Source organism: Lutra lutra, chromosome 13 (assembly GCF_902655055.1).
Source record: "Lutra lutra chromosome 13, mLutLut1.2, whole genome shotgun sequence".
In the NCBI taxonomy this organism is placed as follows: domain Eukaryota; kingdom Metazoa; phylum Chordata; class Mammalia; order Carnivora; family Mustelidae; genus Lutra; species Lutra lutra.
The window spans coordinates 2,590,411-2,608,287 of record NC_062290.1 but is presented as its reverse complement, the minus strand read 5'-3'; the positions used below and the strand labels follow the sequence as shown (position 1 = coordinate 2,608,287).

The following is a 17,877-nucleotide window of genomic DNA, read 5'->3' as shown; positions in this document are numbered from 1 at the left end:
GAGGGCCTGGCTTGCGAGACTGGACCCTCAGGTGACTCTAAGAACTGGCCGGCCCAGGAGGGCCACTGTTCCCTTTGCTGAAAGCAGTGAAGAGGTCAAAGCAGCATGGTAAACGGAGAACGCACGAACCGCGTGCGGGGCCTCGCTCGTGGGTCGGAGCAGGAGTCCCTCAGCCTCCTGTTTCTCAGGGCAGGTCCCTGAGTAGCCTGCAGTGGCGTGGAGAAGTCTGGAAGAGGGTGTGCAGCCTCCGGGGTGCAGCGGGGTGCAGCCTCCGGGGAGCCCGCGGGGGGCTGTCGGAGCTGCGGACCGAGCCTTCCAGACCTTCAGCAGAAGGAGAAAGTCAGAAGGCAGAGTAAGGGTCCTATGAGGGGCCCGGGGTGGCTCTTTTGGGACTAGGTTCAAGCTGGACCTTTTAGGTGGGGTCGTGTGTGAAATAGCAGCTGAGCAGAGGTGGGAGCCGTCCGTCAGATCAGAGCTGTTTTAAAGAAGCATCTTCTGGTTTGGTTTACAGACCCCACTGAGGTAGAGGAGAAATAGAAACTTTATAAAATTGGCCAGTCAGGGGCGCCTGGGGGTGCTCAGTGGGTTAAAGCCTCTGCCTTCGGCTCAGGTCATGATCTCAGGGTCCTGGGATCAAGCCCCGCATCGGGCTCCCTGCTCAGCGGGGAGTCTGTTTCCTCCTCTCTCTCGCTCTCTCTCTCTCTCGGCCTGCCTCTCAGCCTGCCTGTGATCTCTGTCAAATAAATAAATAAAATATTAATAAAAAAACTAAAAAATTGTCCAGTCAGAAACTAAGAAGATAATTCTGTAATTACATGTGACTAAAAATACATAATACAGACGGTCATATCATTCTAAAATATTTTTAAGACGCAAATTTTATGTTTTCCAGTTCAGGTCACCTTTTTTTTTTTTAATTGTGTTACATTAGTCACCGTACAGTACATCATTAGTTTCTGATGTGTTCCGTGTTTCCTTGTTTGCATAGAACACCCAGTGCTCCATGAATCCTTGCCCTCCTTAATACCCACTCCCGGGCCAACCCATCCCCCCACCCCTGCCCCTCCAAAACCCTTAGGTTGTTTACTGGAGGCCATAGTCTCTCGTGGTTCTTCTTCCTCCCTCTCCAGTTTCCTCCCCTTCACTTTTCCCTTCTTTCTCCTAATGTCCTCTATGGTTTTCCCTGTGCTCCCCAAGTAAGTGAAGCCATATGATAACTGACTCTCTCTGCTTGACTTACTTCACTCAGCACAATCTCCTCAGTCCCGTCCATGTTGAGGCAGAAGTTGGGTGTTCATCCTTTCTGACGGCTGCATAATACTCCGTTGTATATATATGGACCACATTATCTTTATCCATTTGTCTGTTGAAGGGCATCTTGGCTCTTCCCACAGTTTGGCGACTGTGGCCATTGCTGCTATGAACATTGGGGTGCATGTGGCCCTTCTTTTCACTACATCTGTATCTTTGGGGTAAATACTCAGTAGTGCAATTGCAGGGTCATAGGGAAGCTCTATTTTTAATTTTTTTTTTTTTAAGATTTTATTTATTTATTTGACAGGCAGAGATCACAAGTAGGCAGAGAGGCAGGCAGAGAGAGTGGGGGAAACAGGCTCCCCGCTGAGCAGGGAGCCCGACGTGGGGCTCGATCCCAGGACCCTGGGACCACGACCTGAGCCGAAGGCAGAGGCTTTAACCCACTGAGCCACCCAGGCGCCCCCCTATTTTTAATTTCTTAAGGAATCTCCCCACTGTTTTCCAAAGTGGCTGCACCATCTTGCATTCCCACCAACAGTGTAAGAGGGTTCCCCTTTCTCCACATCCTCTCCAACACACGTTGTTTACTGTCTTGTTGATTTTGTTCAATCTAACTGGTGTAAGGTGGTATCTTAGTGTGGTTTTGATTTGAATCTGCCTGATGGCCAGTGATGATGAACATTTTTTCATGTGTCTGTTAGCTGTTTGTATGTTTTCTTTGAAGAAGTGTCTGTTCATGTCTTCTGCCCATTTTTTGACGTGATTATCTGTTTTGTGTGTGTTGAGATTGAGGAGTTCTTTATAGATCTTGGATATCAGCCCTTTGTACTGTCATTTGCAAATACCTTCTTCCATCTCAGGTCACATTTTTAAGTAGTTTCAGGTTGTTGCATTGTGAGGCTGGGATTTTGATAATATTGAAATGATGTTTTGGCCAGAGTCCCAGGAATGCCCAGATCCTGATGTGCCTGTCACCTTCCCTTTTGACATTACTAATGGAATCATCTTTCCCATGAAAAGTAAAAACCAGTTAAGAGGAATTCAGGGTTTCTCTTCAGTCTTAGCTGAGCCAGTGCTGAATAGCTCCCTACAGAGCTTGCTGGCTAGAACACAGCTCAGAGGGCTTTGGGCTTGAGTCTGTTCTCGACCCCAAATCAGGTCTGCCCACCTGGTTGCCATGGTGATGAGGAGAGTGGTGCTTTTACCAGCAGCACAGGGAGGACTAGCCCTGGTTACTTAGCAGATGGTGCCTTGAAATCTACAGTGTGTTTCTTTTAGACAGCAGATGGCCACATTGTTCTTCCTTACGCAGTCGGACAGTCTCTGCTCTTGAGTGGAATGGCTCCTTCATTCACATTTAATGTAATTGTTACTGTGGTTGTGGTTGGATTTACATCTGCTGTTTTGCTGGTTTTTTTATTCTTGGTTCCTCTTTAAACTATCTTCTTTTATGTTAAGTGAATAATTTTATTTTTACTTATTTATATTATTTATATATTTGTTTATTTTTAGCAGGGAGAGGCAGACAGGGAGAGGGACAGAATCCTAAGCAGGCTTCATGCCTGGGGCTGGATCCCACGATCCTGAGATCATGACCTGAGCTGAAATCAATAGTGTGACTCTTAACCGACTGGGCCACCCGGGTGCCCCAAGTAAATACTTTTAGAGTACCATTTTGAATCCTTCATTTATTTTTTCTTTACTTAAAAAAAATAATTTTCTTAAAAATAGGTAAGCAAGCGGTTGCTCATGAATAAGGAAAGTGATTGCTCTAGGAATTACAGTATATGTCTGAGTTTCTGCATTGGAGAAGCTTTATGCCAGTGTAACTCTTGTCTCCCTCTCTCTGGGCTGTTGTTGGTGTCTGTGTCATGCCTGCGTATGTCATCAACAAGATGGTATGGTGTTGTAAACATTGCCCGATGCTTTCATGTCTTTTGAAGAAACTAAGACAAGTACTGAGAGAAGAATTTTATGTTTTCCAGCTTTATTCACGATTGTTAGTGTTCAGGATCTGTCCCTCTGGGGTCAGATACCGCCCATTGGCACTTCTTCAGCATTTCCCCAGAAGGCCTTCCTCTTGTATCGTACAGGAGTTCTGCTGAGCATCAAGTTCTCTCATGCTTTGTCTCTATTTTGCATTTAGTTTTGGAAGGACAGTTTTGCTGGATATAGAACTGCTTCTTGGTAGTTTTTTCTCCCTCACTACAGGCATTCCTTGGGAGATACCACGGGTGTGCAATAAAGTGAATATTGCAGTAAAGCAAGTTAAATGAATTTTTCGTCTCCTAGGGCATATAAAAGTCATGTTGACACTGAACTGTAGTCCACTAAGTGCAACAGTGTTGTGTCTAAAAAACAATGTACATATCTTATTTTTAAAAAATTTCTAAAAAATGCTTACCATCATCTGAGCGTTCAGGAGCCATAATCTTTTTGCTGGTGGAGGGTCTTGTCTGCTGTTTATGGCTGCCGACCCATCGGGGTGGTGGCAGCGGTGGCCGTTTCCGAAAGTAAGACAACCCTGGAGTTTGCCTCATGGACCGACTCTTCTTCCAGGAGCAGTTTCTCTGTAGCCTGTGATGCTTTATGGTAGTGTTTTACCCACAGCAGAACTTCTTTCGCAACTGGAGTACAGGATGCCTGGGGGGCTCAGTTGGTGAAGCGTTGACTTTGGCTCGGGTCATGATCTCAGGGTTCTGGGATCGAGCCCTGAGTTGGGCTCCCTGCTTGCGTCTCTCCCTCTGTTCCCCACCCCACCAAGCTTGTACTCTCTCTCTCTCTCTCTCAAATAAATAAAACCTTAAAAAAACCCGAAAAACTGGGGTCCATCCTCTCCAACCCTGCTGCTGCGTTACAGCTACGTTCGTGTGATATTCCAAATCCTTTGTTGTCACTTCAGCAGTCTTCACGGCATCTTCACCGGGTGTAGATTCCATCTCAAGAAGCCACTTTCTTTGCTCCTCCGTAAGAAGCAAGTCCTCATCTGTTCAAGGTTGATCACGGGATTCTAGCAGTTCAGGCCACACTTCTGATCCTGCTTCTCCTGCTGTTTCCCCCACATCTGCAGTAACTTCCTCCACCGCAGTCTTGAACCCCTCAAAGCCACCCATGAGGGCTGGAATCAACTTCTTCCAAATTCCTGTTGATGTGGATAGTTTGAGCTCTTCCAGATAGTGAATCATTTCCAGGATGTTTTCAGTTCGCTGTTCCCTGACCCATTGGAGCAGTCACTGTCTGTGGTAGCCACAGCCTTATGAAATGTATTTCTTTAAAAATAAGACTCGAAAGTCACGATAACTCCTTGATCCATGGGCCGCAGAATAGATGTGTTACCAGCGTGAGAACAGTGTTAATCTTGTTAATCTTCCCAGAGCTCTTGAGTGGCGAGTTGCACAGTTAATGAGCGGTTCTCTTTTGAGCGGAATCTTTTTTCTGAGCCATAGGTCTCAACAGTGAGCATAAAGCCGTGAGCCATGTTGTAAACAGACGCACTGGCCCCAGGCTCTCTCCTTCCATGTAAAGATGACAGGCAAAGTAGATGTAGCATGATTTATTCCCCCTCAATTCCAGTGTGCTTCACGTAGAGCGGCCCGACACTTGTTTCATGTGTGCGGTGCAGAGATTCAGCAGTCCGGTGCGTTATCAGTGCGTCGCGATCGATGCGTGCGCTCGTAAACCCCATCGCCCATTTCACCCGTTCCCCTACCCAGCTCTCCTCTGGTAACCATCCGTTGGTTTCGTATAATTAAGAGTTTGTGTCTTGTCTTTTCCTTTGGCTCTTAAATTTCACATGAGATGAGTGAAATCATATGATTTGTCATTGTCCGCCTTATTTCGCTATTGTTACACTGTCTGGATCCATCCTCTTGTTGCAAATGGCAAGGTTTCCTTTATTTTCTTTTTATGGTTAAGTAATATTCCAGTGTATGTATGATATACCACGTCCTTGTTCATCTATCAGTGGACACTTGGGTTGTTTCTGTATTGGCTATTGTAAATAATGCTGCAGTAAACATTGTGGTGCATATATCTTTTTGAATTAAGTGTTTTTGTCTTCTTTGAGGAGCTACCCAATAGTAGAATTATTGGATCACAGGGTAGCTCTATTTTCAACCTTCTGAGAAGCCTCCATCCTGGTTCCCTGGGCACCAGCTCGCACTCCCACCACCAGTGCACGAGGGCTCCCTTTCTCCACAGCGTATTCAACACTCATTTCTGGTATTTTCGGTTCACGCCATTCTTACAGGTGTGAGGGGCTCTTTGTGGATTCGATCTGTACCCCCCGGTGAGGAGTGATGCTGAGCATCTCTTCCTGTGTCTGTTGGCCATCTGGGTGTCTTTTTTTAGAGAAATGTCTGTTCATGTCTTCTGCCCATTTTAAAATGGATTATTTGTCTTTTTAGGTGTAAGTGGTGTAAGTTCTTTTTATAGATTTTGGATGCCAACCCCTTATTTGATAATGTCATTTGCAAATATCTTCAGCCTGTTCAATAGATCTTCAGTTTTGTTGGTGGTTTACTTAATTGTGCAGAAGTTCTGTATTTTACTGTAGTCCCGGTAGCATGATTTTGCTTTTGTTTCCCTTGTCTCAGGAGACATCAAAAAAAGTGTTGCTGTGACTGATGGCAGAGAAATTACTGCCTGTGCTCTCTTCTAGGATTTTTATGGTTTCGGGGCTCAAATTTAGGTCTTTAAATCCATTTCGAATTTATTTTTGTGTGTGATGTAAGAAATTAGTTGTTTCATTCTTATGCGTGTAGCTGTCCAGTTTCCCCCCATTTGCTGAAGAGACCAGCTTTTCCCCATTTAATATTCTTGCCTCCTTTGTTGAAGATTAATTAGCCAGATAATTTTGGGTTTATTTTTGGGCTTTCTATTCTGTTCCATTGATCTGTTTATCTGGTTTTGTGTGTGTGTGTGTGTGTGTGTGCTAGTACTGTACTGGTTTTTAAATTTTTTTTAAAGCTTTATTTATTTATTTTAGAGAGAGGGAGAGGGAAAGAGAATCGGAAGCAGGCTGTGCACTCTTGTGACCCTCAGATCATGACCTGAGCTGGAACCATGGGTGGGACACCTGACTGGGCCACCCAGGCACCCCAGGACCATACTCTTGGTGACTGTGGCTTTGCAGTATAACTTGAAGTCTGGGGTGTGACACCTTCAGTTTGTTCTTTTTTAAGCCTGCTTTCACTATTTGGGGTCTTCTGTGATTCTATAAAAATTTAGAAGTGTTTGTTCTTTGTTCTTGTTCTGTGAGAAATGCTATTGGTATTTTGAGAGGGATTGCATTAAATCTGTAGATTGTTTTGGGTCGCATGGACATTTTAATGGTATTTGTCTCCCCCATCCATGAGCATGGAATATCTTTTTTTTTTTTTTTTTTTTAGGATTTCATTTACTCGACAGAGAGAAAGAGCGCACACACAAGCAGGCGGGGAGCGGCAGGCAGAGGGAGAGGGAGAAGCAGGTTCCCTGCTCATGGGGCTCCATCCCAGGACACTGGGGTCATGATGGGATCATGACCCAGGCCAGAAACAGAGGCTCAGCTGACGGAGCTCCCCAGGCGCCCCGACACGGAGTAGCTTTCCATTTGTGTTGTCCTCAGTTTCTTTCATCAGTATTGTATAGTTTTCACAGTACACACATCTTTTACCTTCTTGGTTCAGTTTATTCCTAGGTATTTTATTGGTTTTGGTGCACTTGTAAATGGGTCTGTTGTCTTAATTTTTCTGTATGGTATTTCATTATTGGTACTTAGAAATGCCGCGGATTTATAAATATTGATTTTGTATCCTGCGACTTTAGTTTTTGGTGGAGTCTAGGGTTTTCTCTGTGTAGTACTGTATCATCTGCTGGTAGTGAAGTTTGACTTCTTTACCAGCTTGGAAGTCTTCTGTTTCTTTTTGTTTTCTGACTGCTGTGGCTCGGACTTTGGCTACTGTGTTGAATAAAAGCGGTAACCTACTTGTCTTGTTCTTGATTTTAGGGGAAAACCCATAGTTTTTCACCGTTGAGTGTGAGGTTAGCTGCAGGTTTGTCATATATGGCTTTTATTACGTTGAGATACAGTCCCTCTCAGCTACTTTGTTGAGGGTTCTTATCAGGAATGGGTATTGTACTTTGTCAGGGGCTTTTCCTGCCTTTGTCGAAATGAGTGTATGATTTTTTTTTAAAAAAATTTTTTTTTTTTTTTTTTTTTTTATTCAACAGAGAGAGAGAGAGAGAGAGAGAGAGAGAGAGATCACAAGTAGGCAGAGAGGCAGGGAGAGGAGGAAGCAGGCTCACTGCTGAGCAGAGAGCCCGATGCGGGGCTCGATCCCAGGACCCTGAGATCATGACCTGAGCCGAAGGCAGAGGCTTAACCCACTGAGCCACCCAGGTGCCCCGAGTGTATGATTTTTATCCTTTCTCTTATTGGTGTGTGTGTCGTGTTGATTTGTGCATATTGAACCACCCCGTATCCCAGGAGAAATCCTACTTGATCGTGGTGAATGATTTTTTTTTAATGTGTTGCTCGATTCAGTTTGTCTTTTTTTGAGGAGTTTTGCATCTTTGTTCATCAGAGATACTGGCCTGTAGTTCTCTTTCATTGTCGTGTCTTTATCTGGTTTTGGTATCAGGGTAATGCTGGTCTCATGGAATGAATTTGGAAGCTTTCCTTCCTCTTTTATTTTTTGGAATAGCTTGAGAAGAGTAAGTATTAACTCTTCTTTAAATGTTTGGTAGAATTCACTTGTGAAGCCGTCTGGTCCTGGACTTTTGTTTGTTTGGAGTTTTTTGATGAGTGATTCAGTTTTGTTGTGGGTGATTGGTCTATTCAAATTTTCCATTTCTTTCTGATTCAGTTTAGGGAGCTTATATGTTTGTAGGAATTTACCCAGTTCTGCTCTATGTCAGTTTGTTAACATACAGTTTTTCGTAATGTTTTCTTACAGTCCTTGGTGCTTCTGTGGTTTTGATTCTCTTTCATTTCTCATTTTGTTGATTTCAGTCATCTTTTTCCCATGAGTCTGGCTAAGAATTTATCGGTTTTATTGATCTTTTCAAAGAACCAGCTCCTGGTTTCATTGATCTGTTCTGTTGTGGTTTTTTGTTTTTGTTAGTCTCCATATTATTTATTTCTGCTGTATATATGATTTCCTTCCTTCTACTGACATGGGGTTTTAGTTCCTTTAGATATAAAATTAGGTTATTTGAGATTTTTCTTGCTTCCTGAGGTAGGCTTCTGTTGCTACAAACATCCCTCTTAGAACCATTTTTGCTGCATCCCCCCAATTTTGGACCATTGTGTTTTCATTTGCATTTGTTTCTTTGTACTTTTTGATTTCTTAGTTGACCCATTCATTGTTAATAACATGTCATCAATCTCCATGTGTTTGTGTTCTTTCCAGATTTTCCCTTCTGGTTGATTGCTAGTTTCATAGCGTTGTGGTCAGAAAAGATGCACGGTATGGCTTTAAGCTTCTTGAATTTGCTGAGACTTGTGGGCTAGTATGTGATCTGTTCTGGAGAATGTTCCATGTGCACTTGAAAAGAATGTCCATTCTGCTGTTCTAGGAGCGTTCGGAATGTGTCGTTAGATGTATCCGGTCCTGTGTGTCATTCAAAGCCACTGGTTCCTTGTTGATTTTCTGTGTGGCTGACCTACCCGTTGATTTCCGTAGGGTTAAAGTTCCCTCCTGCGGGGTGTGTTACTGTTGATTACTTTGTTTGTTATTAAATGCGTTATGTATTGGAGTGCTCCTGCTTTGGGGGCACAAATATTTATAATTGTTATGTCTTATTGTTGGATTGTCCTCTTTAAAAATTTTTTTTCTTTAAAGATTTTATTTATATGTCACAGAGGTAGAGAGAGAGAGAGCACAAGTGTGGGGAGAGGCAGAGGGAGAAGCCGGCTTTCTGCTGAGCAGGGAGCCTGATGCGGGGCTCGATCCCAGGACCCTGGGATCATGACCTGAGCTGAAGGCAGAGGCTTAACCTGAGGTACCAGGAGCCTGGACTGCTGTCTTGGTGATGGTGTAGGGTCCTTCTGTGTTTCCTGTCTCTGTCTTGAAGTCTGGTGTGTCTCCTGCAGCATGGCTGCCCCAGCTTTCTTTTCACTTCCTTTTGCACAGAAATACTCTTCTGTCCCTGCACTCTCAGTCTGCGTGAGCCTTTAGGTCTGAAGTGAGTCTCCGGGAGGCCAGTGTGTGGACAGGTGTTGACTTCCGTATCCGCTCTGTCACCTGCGTCTTCTCTTGGGAGCCCTTAGTCCATTATGTTGTGGAGGGAGGACGTGCTTACTGGCATTTTGTTACTTGTTTTATGGTTGTTTCTGTAGTTCTTCTCTGTTCTTTCTCTTCTCCCGGTTTGCTGGCTGTCTTGAATGACCTACGTGGAATCCTTTCTCTTTATTTTGGAATATCTGTTAGGAGTTTGTGATTTGTGCGACGCTTGGTTGGCGTCTCACGTCTCACGCACCGAGCCGGCTGTGTGGGATGTTGACGGTCGCCTGCATTTCACCCGTTCTAAAAGCACCGCATTTTGCTGTTCCCCGCCGTATTCTAGGGACATGGTGTCCTACTTCACATCCTTCTGTTTTGTGAATCTCCGGACTGATTTTTAGAGATAGACTTAATTTTTCTGCTTTTGTGCCTCTAACCTTTCTCACTCCTGCTTATGGTCTTTTCCACTCACAGATACCCCTTCAGTGTTTCTGATAGGGCTGGTTTAGTGCTCATGAGTTCCTATAACTTTTGTTTGGGAAGCTGTTTCTCTGTCCTCCTACTCTGAATGACAGCCTGGCTGGATGGAGTTTTCTCTGGCACAGTTTTTTTCCTTTCAACACCTTGACCCCATCACGCTGCTGTGAAGCGTCTGCTGGAAGACCTGCTCGCAGCCTTAGGGGGATTCCCCTGGATGGCTGTCTCTCTTGGGGGGGCTTTTTTTGGGGAGAAAGAGGGCGGGGAGGGGGCAGAGGGAGGGAGAGGGGATCCTCGTAAGCAGGCTCCACGCCCTGCACAGGCCTGGTGTGGGGCTCCATCCCGCGACCCTGAGATCGCGGCCTGAGCCCTAGTCAAGAGTTGGATGCTTACCTGACTGAGCCACCCAGGCGCTCTTCTCTTACTGGTTTTACAATTCTCCCTTTATCAGTACTTTCTGCCACGTTAATTCTAAGTATTTTGGGGTGGGCCTCCTTCGGTTTATTTTGCGGGGGACGCTGTACCTCCGGCATCTGGATTTCTGTTTCCTTCCTCAGATTTGGGAAGCTTTCTTTCTCCAAACACATTTTCTGCCCCATTTTCTCTCTCTGCGCCTTCTGAGACCCTGTAATGCAGATGGTACTGCTCTCGGTGCTGACGCTGCGTTTCCGAGATGCGTTCTCGGCTTCTCTTACTCCTCTCTCTGCTGCTCAGCGAGCTTGTCTTCCGTCCCTGTCGTCCGGGCCGCTGGGCCGCGCTCGCGTCTCGTCTAGTTGACCGTCCAGCGCGCGTAGCGTATTTCTAGTTCCCGTCACTGAGTTCGTCGCCTCCGGTGGTTTTTGTGTTTTCTGTCTCTCGTCAGGGGTCTCGTCAGGGGTCTCGCTGACGCGACTGAGGCGTCCTCTGCTCCCCGTCGGGCGGGTTTCTTATGCCGATTCTGTTCAGCCACTTGTCTTGCTGGGGTTGTTCCCCGGGCTCCTACGTGGACGCGCTCTTCCGTACTCTCCTTTTGTCGAACTCTGTGCCTCTGCCTCCCTGTTTTGGGAGAGTCATCCGTGTCTCCCGCTCTTGAGAGCCGTGGCCCCGGGAAGAGGGGCTCCGGTCGTGGCCAGCGGTGCAGTGTCCCCTGCTCCCCAGGGCCTGGCGCTTCAGGGACCGTCTCCTGTGTGGTGCGTGTGCCCTGCTGCTGTGGCCCGGCCCCCTTCCTCCTCAGTCCTCTGCCCTGCAGAGGTGCGCTCTGCCTGGAGAGGGCAGGGTTTGGCCCGGGGGTTGGTAGCCCACCAGGCTGGGGCCGCCTTAGCCTAAGTTGAGTCGGACCAGCTGTTTGCCGGAGCTGCACTGTCACCGGACCCCACCGGAGAAGCTTTTGTGGTTGGGCGGGCCCTGCAGTCTGACCAGATATCTGACGCCAGCCCGCTGCTGGGGCCGCAGTCGGACTGGTGTGTGTGGTTATCTTCCCCTCTCCTGGGGGCAGGAGTCACCGTGGAGGGGTGCAGGCCTCTCTCTCGGGGCTGCTGGCACCGCTTGGGATGGGCTTGGGCCTAAGGCGTATTGGAGGGGTTAGATTCGCAGGAGAATGCAGGGACGGGGCTCCAGGAGCCAGCAAGGTGCGTGCCGGTCCACTGCCGTCAGGGACCCGCAGTGCACAGGGACAGCTCCTGGGGGATCCGGCCACGCCAGAGGGGACAGGGCGCAGGAGGGGTGCGGGAGGGAGGTGCCCACTGCGGGCTGGGCCCCCGTGGGAAGGGCGCTGTAACTGCCCCGGAAAACCCTGCAGAGGCTGGGATGGGGCTGGCGGGCACGTGCTCTTAGCACGGTGCTGCTCCTGCAGGTTTCTGCGTGTCTGGGCTGGGGGGGTGCGGGAGGGCAATGGCACCTGCCAGCTCTTTCGTTCTCGGAGGGGTCCCCCGAGGATCCCCGCCCTCCCGGCACAGGCTCGGGTTCGCAGACAGCCTGTATGCGCTGGGCCTCCTCCAGCCTGCGGCCACTTCGCCGTGGCTCAGTGAGCCTGCCGGGCCGTTTCCTGTCACCCTCCGGCTCCCCGGGGCGGAGCTGCTGGTTTGGAATTTTAGGTGCTCAGCCCCACTGGTTTTAAGAACCCGTAAAGTTCGGCCAGTCTGGTTTTCAAAGCCCAGGGTCACGGGGGCTCGTCTTCCCAGTGTGGACCCCGGTTGCCTGGTGTGGGGTCTGCTCTTGTCCCCTCTCTGCACCCGGTGCATTTCTCCCTCCTGCAGACGGCCTTTGGGTTCGTCAGGCTCCAGACCATGCCCGCCCTTTCTGTCCCACTTGGATGTGCCTGTTCTCTACCTTTAGCTGTGGAAAGTCTGTTCTGCCCGTCTTTGGGTCCTTTTCTGGGTTATTTACACTCATGTCAGTGTTCTGTTAGTGTAACCATGGGATGAGGTGAGCCTAGGAGCCTCCCACTTCGCTGTTGTCCCCAGAAGTAAGATTTAGCATCATTCTTTTTTTTTTTTTAAAGATTTTATTTATTTATTTGACAGACAGAGATAACAATTAGGCAGAGAGGCAGGCAGAGAGAGAGGGGGAAGCAGGGTCCCCGCGGAGCAGAGAGCCCGATGCGGGGCCCGATCCCAGGACCCTGGGACCACAATCCACGCCGAAGGCAGAGGCTTTAACCCACTGAGCCCCCCAGGCGCCCCAAGATATAGCATCATTCTTAAAGGCCGTAAGATTTTCAGAATGGTCCGGGAGCATTTAGCTGAAAGTCACCCGTCGCACTGGCATCGCACTGGCCCCGACCAGACGATCAGCCTGTCTGTGGAAGCTGCGAAGGCAGCACGGACTCCTCCTGTCTAGCCGGGGAAGTCCTCGGTGGCACCTTCTTCCCGTGGGAGGCTCTCGCATCCGCCCTGAAAATCTGCTGGTCAGTGCAGCCGCCTTCGGGAACGATCTCGATCTCCCGGATCTCCCGGTCACTTGCGGCAGCTCCCCCGGCCGCGCGTGCTGCTTCGCCTTGCGCTGTCGTGCCACGGACGCGGCCTCCTTCCTGGAACCTCAAGCCCGGATCTCTGCTCGCGTCGGGCCTCGCTGCTGCAGCTTCCTCCGCTCTCTCTGCTGCACAGAAGCCGGGGGGTCAGGGCCTTCCGCTTTGGCTGAGGAGAATGGCGTGGCAGGTTTGAGCTTCCGGCCGGATGACGGACGCCTTCTCCCTCTGCAGTGAGGCTCGCACCCCCTTCCTGCCCGCGCTGTCACGGCGCCCGCGTGGTTTCCTTCAGAAACCACCTGCGTAGCGGAACGTGGCCGAGTGTTTGACACAGGAAGCTTCGCTTTCGGCCGGTCCCGCTGTCCGCGCGCCTGCCTCGTGCTCGAGCACGGAGAGGCCGCTGGAGGGTCGTTACTTGGCCTGTCCGAGGGGAGCGGGAGACAGGACTACGGCGGCCGTCTCTGTAGGCACGGCTTGTGGTGCCCCAGACGATTACGGTAGTGGAACCGGGTCGCCGCAGGCAGTAAGAGTAACGAGGAAGGGGCTTAAGAGGTGATGGGAATTGTGACACAGAGACAGGAAGTGCGGCCTGGGTGGGAAGACGGCGCCAGTGGGTGGGCCGACACGGGATGGCCGCCAGCCTTCAGCGCGCGACACACCGTGTCTGTGGGGCGGGCTGAGGCGACGCGTGCCTGTGCTCCGGCCTCCGCTGGCTCCCGGGACACGGCGGAGCCGCTGGTCCCACGTGCGCTCTGCGTGGCCTTCAGTGCTTGCACCGGGCCCTGGATCTCTGTCTTGCGCCGTCTCTGGATCTCCACGCACCCCACCTTGGCTGTGCGCAGGCCCCAGAGTCGTGCTTTCGTCAGATTTGGGGAGTTTGGGCCTTTCTTTCTCTCCCTCCTTCCTTCCTTCCTCCCTTTCTTTTCCTTGCTTTGCTTTTCTTTCCTTTCTTTTCTTCTAAGATCTTATTTATCTGACAGAGCACAAGCAGGGGGAGTGGCAGGCGGAGACAGAGGGAGAAGCAGACTCCCCGCTGAACAGGGAGCCTGATGCGGGGTTCGATCCTGGGACCCTGGGATCGTGACCTGAGCCAAAGGCAGACGCCCAATGGCTGAGCCCCACAGGTGCCCCAGGGCCCTTTTTTTTTTTTTTTTTAAAGATTTTATTTACTATTTGACAGAGAAATCACAAGTAAGCAGAGTGGCAAACAGGGAGAGAGAAGCAGGCCCCCTGCTGAGCAGAGAGCCCGATGCGGGGCTCGATCCCGGGACCCTGGGATCGTGACCTGAGCTGAAGGCAGAGGCTTTAACCCACTGAGCCACCCAGGCGCACCCCGTACCCCCTTTTTAGATATGCCCCCGGGGCCTTTATTTCCTCTGAAGCCTTTTTGGTTCCCTGTGTCCGGGCGGCCCCCTTACCCGTGTGGTCTGCTTGCTGATGCCCCGCTGGTCTCCTGGGCTCAGTTCACTTTTCTTCGTCTCTTTTAAGTGTTTTCTTGGAACCGAGTAGTTTGTATTTATTTTCGGCTTCATCGGTTTCTGTCCCCAGCCGCACCTGCCCAGCCCCCCGGCTTGGGCTGTGTCCTCAGGCTGCCCCGGAGTTGAGGCGGCCGCTCCCCCAGCCCGCACCGCTGACGCAGTTTCTCTGAACTTCTGTTCCCTGAGTGTGGGTCACATTTCCTCGTTTCTTTGAAAGGCCCAGAATTTGTCGTTGAATACGCCATATTTCAGTTAATACGCCGTAGCAGCTCTGGTTTCGAGGTGTTGTCTTCTCCCCGAGAGTAGCGACGGTGATGGTTTCCCTTGGTGATGGCCTTGGCCTGGCTCGCAGGCCGTCCCACACCTGCTGGCGGCTTCGCGCCCGGGCTGCTTGCTCTGGCTCTCAGGGGCTCCCGAGCGCGGCCGGTGCAGCCTCTGCTGTCTGCGCACAGGTGTGTGCGGGCTCGGGGAGCCCCGGCCTGCGGGCCGTGCCGGGGCCTGCCCTGCTCTGCGTCCTGGGCCTCGTGGACGCCTGCACTTGCACCCGGACCCTGTTGCTGCAGGGATGTGGGGTGGAGGTCCCCTGGCCCTGGGCCCACAGAGGGCCCCGGCTAGGGCTGGCGGGACCGCCCGTTGCCGGATCCCCTCCCTGAAGGGCACGTGCGCCATCCCGCAGCCCTTCTGGCGGAAGGCGGGAGCTGCAGGTTGTGGCGGCGTCTCCACCGTGCTCCAAGCAGCAGCCGTGAGCAGGCAGAGGGCGGGCGCAGCTTGGAGAGGGCGGCCCGCTCAGATGGGCGCACTGGCTGCGCTCCGCAGTTCGTCGCAAGCCCGCGGTCACTTCCTGGAGCTGCTGTGATGGTCGAGTGTTTCGTCCCACAATGTAGCTGCTTTTCGGGACGGAGCGGGCCGGTCTCCCTGTGCGTGTGGAGAGTCGCCTGGCATGGGGCAGCTGGGAGGGGCCCAGGCAGCAGGAGTCCCAGGTGCCCAGCTGAGGTCTGGCCCTGGGACGTGGCATCGGGGACGGAGCGAGCAGCTGGGAGCAGGGTCTGCGTGGGCTGCTTTCTCAAGACGAGCTCATCCCACGTCCGTTCATACGTATCCCGTGGGTGCACAGGTCCCGCCATGCGGGCCACCGTGTGGGGCTGTGGCTGGAAGCGGCCCAGAGCGAGGCCGCGGGCCTGTCGCACCCTCAGGCAGGGACCCGTATGCCCAGCTGCGGAAACGCCCATAGCTCAGCGTCTACCAGAGCCCGTGAGCGCGGGTCAGCTAGTGCGAAAACACCGATGTCGTGGAAGCCGGATGGTGGGGACGTGGGGTTTGTCGTCGGACGTTCTCTTTTCTTGGGCGTGTGTTGGGAAATTGTCCTAACAAAAGGGCAGGGAGAGGAAGCAGGCTAGACAGACTGTCTCTCTGGGCGAGAAGCAGGCGGGAAGCAGCGCCAGATGGAAATGCTGGGCCGCGACTGTGCTCCCGTGATGGCGGGGGCTCGTCCCGGCGGCGTGGGACTGGATCTAGGCCAGTATCTTTCCGCCTGGAAGACGCAGAGAATCTTACAGGCTAGTGAGAGAGACCACGCGAGTTTGGAAACCAGTAGCCTCCTCCTGAGAGACGGTGTCGAAAATGGTGGGGAGGGACCGGACCCCGTCACTAGGGCTGTCGTAGGTGTGCGCTGCCTGGAAATACCTCACTTTCAGAGGGTGGGGGTCCCCCACCTCACGCTTTGCTGAGCCACATGGAGATTGGATCACAGGGAGGGGACACTGGTTGTCCCAGCTAAGTGATGGTGTCTTTGGATCTCTGCCGGAAGATCTGAACTTCAAGGGGTTGTCAGTGAGCCCACTGTGTAATGGTCAGTCCGACGGGGGTGAGGGAAGTCATGGGCTGGGCGGCGGGCGTCTGACGCCCGTGTCCCCTCGTGTCGCAGTCGGGGCAGTGCCGATCCTCTCCAGAGACACTGCGTCGGGGAAGAAGGGCCGCCTGAGCCAGGTGAAGACGCCACACAACCCCCTGGACTCCAGTGGCCCGCTGATGAAGAAGGGGAAGCGGAGGGAGGGCCCCAAGGCCAAGAAGCCAACCTCGTTGAAGAAGGTACGCGGGGGAGGCTGGTGCTCGAGACCCGACCCCGCCGGGTCTGTGTCACGTCTAACAGCTTGTAGCATTTTCAGATCTGATGTTCACTCTGCTGGCACGTGCGCTCTCGGCATGTGTGTGTGGCTCTCTGGCAACGACCCCCTCCCTGAGTGGGGCGGCAGAGGGCACGGAGCAGGGCACCTCCGCTCCTGGAGACGGGCTCCTTTTCTTGTAATGCTGGGCAGGTGTTGCGGACAGAGAACCAGGAACGGGGGCTACTGCCCGCACCCTCCCTGGAGTGATCTGGCTGGTGTGCAGATTCTGGGATATGGCTTCTGTTGGGGCTGTCGCGGCGGTGCTGTCTGGCCTGGTCCTGCGTGCCCGCCTCTGCACATCTGGGGGATGTGTGCCCAGCCCCTGGGAACAGAAGGCATGTCGCTGCCACGAGGGCGCAGGAAGGTACCATGCCCACCTGCCGAGGTGGGGCGGCTCGTTCAGCAGAAGGGCTCGTTCGTGAGGACACGTACTTAGGTGTTTTAATTGTTTGTTTCATCTTAAAGATTATTTTGAAAGAACGGCAGGAGAGAAAGCAGCAGCGCCTCCGGGAAAACACTGGCAGCCCCGCTCCCGCCGATGACGCCGCGCTGGATGGCGAGAGCGGTGGTGACGACGGGGCCGCGGAGCAGGCTGTCCCCTCAGGTACCCATGTCCCGGTGGGTCGTGCACTGCGCCCGCTCAGGGCGGCAGCTGTCGGGGTGCCGGCCGGCCAGACGGTGTTCCCTGGGCCGGCAGCGCTCCTGGCCCCTGCGCCTCTTGGGGGGCGGGCCGAGGGACGGGGCGAGGCCCCCAAGGGTGCGCTGTGCGGCATCGGATGCTCCCCGTGAGAATGAATAGCACGAACGGCGTAGCCACCTGCCCGGCAGCGTGAGGGTCATGGGGTCGCAGGGGGCACGTGTCAGTAAGCCGCTGACTGAGCTGTGCCTTCAGAACAGCCCGCAGAGCATCGGTGCGTGGCCAGAGCACTTGTCACCTTTGTCCTTCTGCGGGGAGGGGCCGTCCTGGAGATGCCGCCCTGTGAGGTGCGCTCGGGCCTTTCCCGCCCTTGGCCCGTGTGCCCAGCGTGGCCCGGGCTGTGTGCTGACTCGCTTCTCTGTGACGTTGCAGAGGGGTCCGACGTGTCATTGTCCTCTGCGCCCGCGCTGGAGGGCGCGTCGGAAGGGTTGCCAAGAGCTGAGCTCCAGAAGGAGGTGGGGGGCTGCCACCCGGTCCCCAGCGGCACAGGCGGCCCCAAGATCCACAGCAGGAGGTTCCGGGAGTGAGTGACCGCGGGCCCCAGGGTGGGCTGGGCTCACTCTGATGTGGAGTGTGGGGCTGTCGCACCCCGACGTCCTCAGGGCACCAGGCCAGACCCTGGCTCTCCTCCTTGTCAGAACCCACGGCAGGG

The 17,877-nt window shown here is 52.4% G+C and overlaps 1 protein-coding gene across 1 annotated transcript in view; it reads left to right on the top strand.

The window, feature by feature from the left end:
- The window catches only part of SECISBP2 (SECIS binding protein 2), a 47,411-nt gene that overhangs the window by 21,837 nt on the left and 7,697 nt on the right, over positions 1-17,877 (top strand). Inside the window, 3 exon segments of the mRNA XM_047700154.1 lie at positions 16,288-16,451; positions 16,994-17,132; positions 17,598-17,748. Coding sequence (XP_047556110.1) covers positions 16,288-16,451; positions 16,994-17,132; positions 17,598-17,748 — 454 coding nt within the window.